The sequence below is a fragment of the Ochotona curzoniae genome, unplaced genomic scaffold, assembly GCF_017591425.1.
Source record: "Ochotona curzoniae isolate NIBS_2020 unplaced genomic scaffold, NIBS_Ocur_1.0 contig_2321, whole genome shotgun sequence".
In the NCBI taxonomy this organism is placed as follows: Eukaryota; Metazoa; Chordata; class Mammalia; order Lagomorpha; family Ochotonidae; genus Ochotona; species Ochotona curzoniae.
In genome coordinates this window covers 6,216,028-6,226,531 of record NW_024465421.1, presented here as the reverse complement: position 1 = coordinate 6,226,531, position 10,504 = coordinate 6,216,028, and the positions used below count along the sequence as shown (strand labels likewise).

The window sequence follows — 10,504 nt, the reverse complement described above, 5'->3', positions numbered from 1 at the left end:
GCTCCACTTTCCATGCAGCTCCCTGCTTGTGACCTGGGAAAAAAGAGGACAACCCAAAGCCATGGACCCTGCACCCATGTGGGAAGTCAGCTCAGCTCTGGCTGTTGCAGCCACTTGGGAAGTGAACCAATGGGTGGAAAGTCTGTCTTTCCTTCTCTGCAAATCTTGACTTTCAAAGCTCTCCTGGTCAGCCACTGCTGACAGTACTCCCCACTTTCCCACTTGACTTGCTTCCAGGCCATTTTCTTCTCCGGGTTTGTGCAGACAGCCAGGGCTGGGCTGGGCAAGTCCCTCTGGCCGCCCTAGCTCAGCTGGAAAACCTGGGCCTCACTGTGTGGGCTGTACAGAAAGGGGGACAGATTCCGTGATGGTTTAGCCTTAAACTGGCACAGTATCCCCTGGGCCCTCGTTGTGTGAGCTAAAGCGAATCCTGAGGTGAACTTCAGGTACATTGCGAGAAGGGACACAGTGGCTGTAGACCCTAAGCAGCCTTGTACATTTCCATCTTCAGAAGGCCGTGACAGGTGAGGCTGAGCTAGGAGTTGGGGGAGCACTCAGCATGGATCTCCCATGGGGGTGGCAGGCGCACCATCACCTGCACCCTCACCCTTACCAAGGCCTCTCCGGGGAAGCTGGAGCTGGACTTACACCTCCGGATACTGAGCTGCTAAGTGCAAGGCCTGCTCCTCCATGTCACTTTACTAGTGAGTGAGACAGAGGGAGACACTGGGACCCAACTACTTGAGCTGAGCCATCACTGCACTCCCCTGGGGTGGGCAGCCAGGAGCTGGACTCAGAAATGGGGTCATGTGACCTGGGGCCATGTGACCGGGGTGTGGCCATCCTCAATGGCCTCCCAGGCATCATGCTCAACACTCCACCCCAACCCGCTCCCATGGCCTCAGTGTCAGCTCCGTGTATTTCCACTGGCACAGACTTTGGGGGTGCAGTAAGAAGAGGGGGCATAGGGCAGGGTGGGGGAGGGAAGAAGCAGCTCAGAGTCCAAGTCGGTGATGTTTGCTGAGCCAGAAAATATGACCCAACTGGAGCCAGGAAATGGCTTAACTCCTGATTGATCGATCGGGGCAAGAGGACATTCTTAAGGGGACATGGTCCTGCCAGTCCCACAGCCGTGTGACACAGGGTGCAAAGAGCAGGGTGGGGAGGAGCAGGTGTTGATAAACTTCACCTGTTGACCCCATTGCAGGAACAAACTCTCAAGAGCCCAGGCTAGCCCCCTGCTTCTATCTAACCATGAAGGCGAGCTTAAAGCCCCTCGCTCCGTCTAGGATGGCACCTGGCCACAAAGGTGAGCTATGGGGAGAGGCAGTTGAGCGTCTGGGGAACAAAGGAAAGAAAGTAGGCTGCCTGAGGGGGTCCTGGAAAAGATGATCAGATTGCGTTTATTGATGCACCAGGAATCAGCCCACCACCCGGAAGGGGCGGCCCGGGCACGCCACGACCATCATTGAAGCAGGCGATGTGGGGGTGGGGGACATGATGCTATCATAAGTTAGGAGACGCAGAGGCAGCGGCGGTGCCCTGCTCACTTCATGTTCTTCACGAAGTCCTCGCCCTTCTTGATGGAGGCCTTCAGCTCGGGGATGGCCTCGGCGATCATCTTCTCCTCGAAGGCAGACACCTTGCCGATGCCCAGGTTTTTCTCCAGGCCCTTTTTCTGCAGGATAGGGCAGGGGGAAGAGGCAAGAAGTTAGGACAGGCGAGGCGTTCCCGAGCCCTTAGCCGAGGTGAGGATCCCGGCCTTGGTGCTCCCTATGCATGTGCCCTCGACCGTCACGTCACGTCACGCTCCGTCCTTCTTGCCCGCCCGCCTATGGAGCTGGGCCAGTGCCCAGGGAGGGTGACCAGGCTTGGGAAGCCTGCTCAGTCGGTCAGCCATGGGCATCACTCGACCTGACAGCACACACCTCAGGGTTCTAGTCTGTTCCCCAAGGTGCTAAAGCACCAAAGAGGCACTTTAAAAAATGTACCCAAATCCAGTGCAATTCAGTGAGTCGCTGTATGAAGCCAGAAACAAACAGCAGGTATCTGGGGGTCCCATTCTCACTTCCCTAAACTGGACCCTCCCGGGGCTGTGTGGTGCCCCCCCACCCCGGCACACTTACCCCCAGCAGGAGCGGCGTGGAGAAGTAGGAGCAGTCGGCTTCCTGTGACTGCACGAAGGAGCACTCCACAACGCCCTCCTTGCCATTCATGGCATCCACCAAGGAGAAGACGAAGCGGGCGCCAGCGTAGGCCATGGACAGGGTGGCAGAGCCTAGGGGTGGCCCGGGGGTGTTAGCTGGGTAGCTCAGTGCCAGGGGAGTCAAGTCTGCCCGCCAAGAATCCAGGATGGGGTGCTCCTTAAGTCTGTTCACTCATGAATGGCATGCAGTTGCCAACCTCAAAAATCACCCCACCCCAGGAGGCATGCTTTTCACCAGGCAAATGCGCGTGCAGCCCTGGCCTGGCCCAGGGCCCTGCACACAGATGCTCCGACGTTACCTGCTCCGGCTTTGGCCTTGACCACCTCCGTGCCGGCCTCCTGGATCCGCCCCGTGAGCGCCGCCAGCTGGTCCTGGGGGAAGTCCACCTTGGGCGTGCACTGTGAGCCAAGGTTAAGGGCGTGTGAGGAGCTGGTGCCCCCGCGCAGTGTGCACAGCCCCCAGACCTGCCCCGACACTCCCTCATCAGCACCCCCCTCTGCCGTGTAAAGGGAGGTTTACACTGTGGACTCCCTTCAGTGGCATCCAAAGGAGGGAACAGTCCACTGGCCCTGACCATGACCTTCACATTCCCCGTGACCACCGAAAAGGCAATGAAGAGATGGGTCCTGGTGTGCCAGGAGCCCAACCGCGGATCCCGCTGCGGTTTCCCCCGCAGTGTCTGCACAGCACAGTTAGCCCACGCTCGGGGGGAGGGGAGAGTTCCCCAGCCCTCCCTGTGGGGAACGCCCACCCCATGTTCTGGCCAGAATGCACACCCAGAGTGTTCCTGTGGCTCAGGGACAGGACTCTCCTGCTGCCGGCCCTGTCGCCCTTCATTTTTACACTAAGCTCTACGTTCCTCAGGCTGCCCTGTGTGTCGCCCCATGCCCCCTCTGAGCCCTTTCCCCTTTTAGAATACAGCAGACAGCACCGGCACCAGCCTTTGCCACCTGTCGGGGGGCTCTAGGAAGGTACCTACTGGGTGCACCTGACCTTGGTGCTTCTCACACCGTTTCCTGACACACCTGTGAGATCAGGGGGATGATGGTCTTCCCAGCATGGCCACCGATGACAGGAACGTTGACTCGAGCCGGATCCAAGCCCTGGTCATCAGAGGAAGGCCTGATTAGCTCTCAGCAGGTCGGGGCCACCCACAGCATGTGGGGCCACACCCACACGATGCAGGGACTCTGAGGAGAAGGCCAGACACGCCAGCCTTCACGGCGCACATGGGCCCTTTTTTCCTGCCTGTAACTGGCAAGGGCTGGGAAGGGGTCAGGGGGCTTGGCTGGGTGCTCTGGGCAATGCCTGCTGCAGCCCTTACCTTCAGTTCTGCCACAAAAGTATTCGCTCTGACGATGTCCAGGGTGGTCACGCCAAAGATCTTGTTGGGGTTGTAGACTCCGTGTTTCTTGAAGACCTCCGCCGTGATGGGGATGGTGGAGTTAACCTGGGAAGGCCAGATGGGCGTGAGTGGGGTGCACAGCCCTGCAGGACACTGCGCTGTCAAGGACCAAGAGGACAGCATAGGAAGATACCTTGCCTCAGCTGCCCATTCATTCCAGGTAAACCTGGCACCTCCTTTCCTGCAGGGGGCGCTCACCCACTCCTTGGGCTGGTGCTGGGGCAGAGCAAGGAAGAGCCGAGACCTTGACCGTGGCCAGGTCACCTGCATTCCCTAAGACTTGGTTTCTTTATCTCTGCTGCCTTGTGAAATGGTTGTGATAATTAAAAAATGGTTTAGTATTGGGTAAGTGCTTAACGAGGTACTCGGTACATGGGAAAGGCATTTCATGAAAACAGCCACGGGTTTTAAAGTGTTTTGGCATCAGAACAGTTAAACTTTTCTTTTTCTTTTCTTTTTTTTTTTTTAAGATTTACTTATTTTTATTGGAAAGGCAGATATACAGAGAGGAGGAGAGACAGAGAGGAAGATCTTTTGTCCGATGATTCACTCCCCAGGCGGCCGCAACGGCCAGAGTTGAACCAGTCTGAAGCCAGGAGCTTTTTCCAGGTCTCCCACGTGGGTGCAGGATCCCAAAGCTTTGGACCGTCCTCGACTGCTTTCCCGGGCCACAGGCAGGGAGCTGGCTGAGAAGTGGATTAGAACCAGTGCCCATATGGGATCCTGGCACGTTCAAGGCGAGGACTCTAACCACTACGTTATCGTGCCAAGCCCAAACTTTTCATTCTATTTTCTCCTGAACTTCTTTTGAGATAGAAGCCGTTCATTTGATCATTCACTGTATGCCCTCATTAGTGGGAGCTGGGCCAGATCTGAAGAGTCAGAAGGCAGGAACTCAATCCAGGTCTCCGACATGGGTAGCAGGCACCAAGAACTTGAGCTGCTGCCTGCCGCCCCCACGAGACTAGTCAGTGAGAAGCTAATACCAGGAGGGGGAGCTGGGGAGTGAATCCAGGCACTCGGATCCTAGACACAGGCACCTTAACAGGTGTCTCATGCCACCCTCTGGGAACCTTCCAGCAAAAACAAAACTGTTAGGTGTACACTAAGCACTAGTTCTCTAGCAAAAGAAACAGCTCCTGACTGAGTGCCATCCCTGCTCAGGGTGGGCAGGTAGGGAAAGGCAGGTGCCCGGAGCAGCCACGACCCGCCACCTCCCAGACACCAGGACGTGGGTTCAGCTTGTTGTTGGGGGTCTGCTGCTGAGCCCTGGGGACCACAGCCGTCCCCAGGATGGGTCAGTTCCTGGAGGGTCGGAGTAGAATGAGCCTCCTGCACGTAGCAGCCCAGCAGGGCTGGGGGTGCTGAGATGAGCAGATGGGGTGGTGAGGGGTAGGAAGTGCCGACCCAAGCTGAATGCAAGGGAGAAGGCAGCCCCGCTGCCTCTAGATGGGCTTATTCGCTGGGCCGGTACAGGGCTGGGGAAGAGACATGGCTTGCTCACAGGCACCTAGCTAGCTGTGGGAAGAACTTCCTGAGGGGCAGGTGCCTGGGACAGTGGTCAAGGTGCTCTGTGTCACCCATACAGGATGTGTGGATGGAGTCTCACCCTTTGGCCTGGCCCAGCCCCAGCTGTCGCAGGCATTTGAGGAGCAACCCACTGGGTGAAAGACCTATGTTTCCGTGTCTGTCATCTTTCACACGGAATGAGGGAGATAAGACGCTAACATAATTGACCCCTCTGCTCCGGAAGGAATGTTCAGGGAGGAGGCATGGCACACACCAGCACACTGAGCTGTGGGCTCTCCTATCTGTAAGCACACCGTCACTCACCGGGTTGGCGATGATGCAGATCATGGCTTCCGGGCAGTGCTGGGCACAGGCGGCAGCCAGGGTGGCCACAATCGTGGCGTTGGTGTTGAACAGGTCATCTCGTGTCATGCCTGCAATGATCCAAGGCAGATGTTCACTGGAATGCCAGGCACTCCCGGCTAGGCTGTCAAGTGCCACGTGTTAGGCTGTGGCCAGATATCCGGCCTTGGGGCCTCACAGCTCCTGCTTTGGGTCCATCTACGTGGTGGGGAGAACAGTCCACAGTGACACAGGGGTGCTGCAAGAGTCTATGGGAGTGGAGCTGGGTCAGGGGAGGGACAGGGCTTTGCCATGTGGCTGAAAAAGGCAGGGGACCCCATGTCTCCTAGGCAATGGGAACCTCTGGGATTGGTCTGTCGTAGAGAGATGGTGGGACCCACCTTTGACAGACAGCCACCTTTCCAGCTGCCCCCACCCCCATACCTGGTTTCCTGGGGACCCCAGCAGGAATAACCACCACATCACAGCCCTTCAGGCAGTCGGGCAGCTGCTCGGGTCCGAGGTAGCCTGGAAAACACGGTTAAGAATCATCATCTTGCTCGTCCTAACCTTGAGGGTTGACACTTGTTGGGGACACAGCCTGGGGATTCCTGGGGCCAGCCAGAGGGCCCACTTGTGATGGGGTCTCCTCCCAATCGCTCCAGCCCCAGCCCGGGTCTGAGCAGTCAGCTCCGAGTGGGCCCAAAGGCTGCAGGGGAAAAGGCTGGACCCAGATGGCAGCACCCACATCCCCTCCTTGGCTTTCCAAGACCTCAGGAAACTGGCTTTGATCTTGAACAGCTCATGAGGGGGAGGCAGCTTGAGGGCTCAGAGCAACTAGGAGGGCACCACACATGTGCTCTGCCAGCCAACCTCCCGGATGGGTTTAACATCAAGTGTGTGCTCTCTCCCATGGTCGGTGGGGCAAGGCAGGGCCCAACATCTGGGCAGCAACTTGGTGCTGCACAGTGCAGGCGCTGAAGCAGGCCTGGCTCTTCATTTTGCTTTAGGAGACTGAGAAAGATGACGTATGGACAGTTACTTATCACAACCCGGTTTGTTTTTATGGAGAGCAAAGTTAAATGGGTAGCAGCCCAATAATGAACAGTGTGGGTGTAAACAATAATTGATAAAACTACAGGACAGTTCCTAAAATAGGTTCACTGGGAACCAGGAGATGTAGTGCGACGGCCAAATTAGCAGGATGGGCAATTACCAAGAGCTTCTCGGAGACAGCGCCCCCTGCTGCCTGTGACTCCCCGTAAGAGGCTCCCCCTTCGCTGCCTCCACCACCTTTTCAAATTGGGAAATGCCGCGGACTTTGGGAAAGCCAAACTGCCTTGTTCCATCGCCTCCCAGTACCTTTCACAGTCGCTCTGGTCTCGATGTGGCTCAGGTCAGCGGCCACGCCGGGGGTGTGTGCGATGTCGTAGAGGGTCAGGCGGCTGACAAGGGGGCTGTTCTTCAGGAGAAGCGAGAGGGGCTGGCCGATTCCCCCGGATGCCCCGAGCACGGCTACTTTAGCATTGTTCTGAGACAAAGCACAACATGGAAAGGACTCTTGGGGTGGAGTTGGTGTCAAATGCATGTACCCGGCACCTGCTGGACACTGTGCTGGACCTCTGACCTGCGTGGGACCAAGGTCAGATGCCCAGGTCTCTGCTGCAGCCCGGGGCAGGACGAGGATCTGCTCGACTTGAGAGCTGCCGCCAAGAGGTAGTGGCAGCTGGTCTGGGGTGTTACGGCTTCCGGTAGTTTAAAGACACATACAGGCTTAGAGAAGTCCCTCGATGCTGAGGATAGACTGGCCTGCCTCACATGTAAAAGGCCGGGGCCGGGATGAGTCAGCTTCTCCTTATGAGTTTATTAGCATATGAGGTTGGGCCTGACTGTGCCTGGCTGTCCCGGAGCTCCGCATATCTAACGGTCATCACCACCTGGCCCTATTACACCTGTCCTGTTCCCGAGTGGGTCTAGGCATCGAAGAGATCACACGGGTCACCCACCACTCACGGAGGGACCCCTGGGTAGTTTCCACTGTTTGGCTGAAACACATAATACTGCTATGACGGTTATTTACATATAAACTGATACAGGGACGTGACTTTAGTTCTCCTGGACCTGCACCCAGCAGTGGAACTGACAAGTCCTGTGGTCACTACTCCCAAGTTCAAGCAAATACCAGACTGCTCCCCAAATTGGCTGTCTGCTCACTGGCCAGCCTGGTTGGCCAGTCCCAAGCAGTCCCCCGGCAGATGCGGAGACCTAAAGCACCGAGTAGCCTGGATCCCACGATGAGTCAGGTCAGCCAGCACCAAACCCAGACAAAGTGCCTGCAACATTTCTGCTTAGGAAATGGCTCTTTAAAGGGACCCGCTGCAGCCAGGCCTTGAACTCCCAACAGGCTGGGCTAGGCAGGAGCGAGACACCAGGAACCCCAGCACTGGCCGCCTAGCAGGAACCTAGATGGGACGGCCAGGGGGCGGAGGCTGGGGCGTGGGAAGTGGGCTTTGCCAGCAGCACCTTAGGGGTCCACAGCCAGCGGGGCTGCAAGAGGAGGTGATAGAAGTTTGCATTAGAAAAATTTTTAGGGCCTGGCGTGATAGCGTAGTGATGAACGTCTTTGCCTTGCACACACCAGGATCCCATATAAGCACCGGTTCTAATCCCGGCGCCCCTGCTTCCCATCCAGCTCCCTGGATGCTTGTGGCCTGGGAAAGCAGTCAAGGACAGCCCAAAGCTTTGGGACCCTGCACCCACATTTGGAGACCCAGAAGAATTTCCTGGCTCCTGGCTTCAGATTGGCTTAACTCCAGCTGTTGCGGCTGCTTGGGGGAGTGAACCATTGGACAGAAGATCTTCCTCTCTATCTGCCTTTCCAATAAAAATAAATCTTAAAATAATTTTTTTTTTAGCTAGCAAAACAAAAATTATATTTGACCAGGAAGTGGATGCCTCCAGCGGTGCCCTCACTGGGGTTCCAACGTGGATCAGCTCGCAGGCCACGTGGGGAGTGTCACATGGAGTCGGGGTCAGCCTCCATCCCTCCCCACTGGGGCAGGCTGTCCTGTACACACTGCAAAATGCTGTCACTTCCCTAGTATTTTCAAAATGAGAAGCAGTTACTACCAACAGGGTCTAACAGAGCCTGGATACACAGTAATTTTTCCTGCTTTAGCAGACATTGCAGACTCCATAAATCTAAAACCAGGGCCCTGATAACTTCTCCCCTACCCACGCCTCCTCCTCCTCCTCTAGTCTCTTGCAACATTTCTTGCCCCTAACCTCAGGATCACCCACAATCCTCTCCCCTTCTCATCCAACCCTGCTCCTGGGCAAATCCTGCCGCCTCTGCAGCAGTCACCTGACACAAGGGGGACCATTCTGTGAGTTCAGACCAAGGCCTTGCTGTGGCCCACAGGATCGCACAAATCCTACTGTTAACCCCCCACTGCCCCTGCTCTCCTAGCACCCACTCAAGGCACAGCCCCAACTCTTCGGAAGACACCCTTTTTGTATGGGAAGGCTAGTTGCGGAACTTAACCCAATACCACCTTTTGGGGGGGGGATGCGTCCTATGGAGAGGCGCCCTACCCCGACAGAATCTAAGATGGAAACTACTTTCCCTGCCAATCCTTACTGCTTTCTTCCTCTGTGCTTGTCCCCCAAGATCTACTTCACTGTAGGAGGCAAGATGGAAAGTTCCAGAAGAGCTGGGAGCTTTGTTAGGGTTCTGGTCACTGCACAGGCACCACCCAGGTTGCACCAGGCCCTCACCCCTTAACACCTCCCCTGGGACTGACTTCCACTCCTGGGCCCCTCAGCATCGCTCATCGCCTGCACCTGTCTAGGCCTTGCTGGCTGGTGTCAGGTGCCACTGCTCCCCCTGGTATCTCTCCTACTCAGTGCAGCTGCCGACGAGCAGATATTTGGCGTATCTGTATATTATTATTATTATTTTTTTTAATTTACTTTCAAATGAAGTGAGCACACGGGGTGTGGAAGGTCTCAAAGCTCCATGACCAGCAACTGAAGTCCCTTTAAGGAGAATCACTTCTTCCACACCACAGCTGTGATACTGAAAGGCAATGCCTCAAACTGCCATGCAATTTGACTCACTGGGGCAGAAAGCGTAGCACCTGTTCAAAACAGGGCCAACAGGGCCTGTTCTTCCTCCCTTAAATACTCTTCAGGTGATTCCCTGTTAGACATGGTTATAAATAGCGTGGCCTTCAGTGGTCCCGGGTTGGGCCAAGTCAGCACACCTGGGCGCTGGCCCAGGCTTCCCCCGTGGCAGGAAGGCGGCCTCTGGCCAGGTTCCTTAAAAAGGGGCCATCAGCAGGCCACTGGCCCGATGACCCTGCAACCTCGGGACCGGCTCTCTCTACCCTCGTGGGGAGTGAAGCTCCCCACCACGCATCCACGCACATCTCTCAAGGACGCTGCCAGAATCAAAGGAAAGTTGCACACAAAAAGAGTAAGTTCCAGAGTCGCAGTTTCTTAAGCCTCGGGAGAGCGTGGGGGTACTGGGGTTGTGTATCCATCCTTGGCTCTCTCCCACGCCTTCTCCCTTCGGCCCTCCCGGCCCAGCGCGCTGCAGCCTCCAGCCAGGCTGGCCCAGGGCGGTGTGGCGGCGGCCAGACCTGCCGGGGTGGGTGGTGGTTTGGGGGATTGCACGTGGGGCCAGCTCGTGGGGTCACGCAAGCCAGCGCGCGCAGGGCCTACCTGGGCCGAGGTACTGAAGCTGCGGCGGAGAGCGGTGCCGACGGGCCGGGCGAGCGCGGAGAGCATGGCTGCGGGCACGGGCAGGGGCCGCGGGGCCGACGGGCGCAGGAGCTGGCGGGCTGCAGCAAGTGACTCCAACGACCTCCACACGGCGGAGCAGCTCCCGGCGCCGCGGCCCTGGCCTCGCGAGACCGGACCCGCTTCCGTCCCTACCCACCCGCAACCGCCCTAGATCTCGCGATACCACGGCCACATCCGGGGGCAGAGCGGCGGTGGAGCCGTGAGAAAGAGGAGGAGGAGGACAGGGAGAGGCGTT

At 57.1% G+C, this 10,504-nt stretch overlaps 1 protein-coding gene across 2 annotated transcripts; it reads right to left on the bottom strand.

The window, feature by feature from the left end:
* Positions 1–1,384: 1,384 nt before the first annotated feature.
* On the bottom strand, positions 1,385–10,348 carry LOC121151449 (malate dehydrogenase, mitochondrial). Of its 2 annotated transcripts, XM_040972830.1 has the most exons (9): positions 10,189–10,345; positions 6,826–6,994; positions 5,908–5,991; positions 5,446–5,555; positions 3,532–3,657; positions 3,233–3,310; positions 2,506–2,605; positions 2,127–2,278; positions 1,385–1,678 (listed from the first exon to the last, which is right to left on the bottom strand). In XM_040972830.1, the coding sequence occupies exons 1-9, from the start codon at positions 10,252–10,254 to the stop codon at positions 1,547–1,549; spliced, it is 1,017 nt and encodes a 338-aa protein (XP_040828764.1). In that variant the 5' UTR covers positions 10,255–10,345; the 3' UTR covers positions 1,385–1,546. The 2 variants fall into 2 exon arrangements, with proteins under 2 accessions (XP_040828764.1, XP_040828765.1); XM_040972831.1 differs by lacking the exon at positions 3,532–3,657 and having other exon boundaries at positions 10,189–10,348.
* Between the last annotated feature and the right edge of the window lie 156 nt (positions 10,349–10,504).

Bases quoted from the DNA above. Each gene is read 5' to 3' on its own strand.
- LOC121151449 (XM_040972830.1), bottom strand. From the start codon at position 10,254: ATGCTCTCCGCGCTCGCCCGGCCCGTCGGCACCGCTCTCCGCCGCAGC. The intron at 6,995-10,188 runs GTAGGCCCTGCG...GCTTTGTCTCAG, and splicing joins GCTTCAGTACCTCGGCCCAG to AACAATGCTAAAGTAGCCGT. The intron at 3,658-5,445 runs GTGAGTGACGGT...TGGCCTTCCCAG, and splicing joins TCTGCATCATCGCCAACCCG to GTTAACTCCACCATCCCCAT.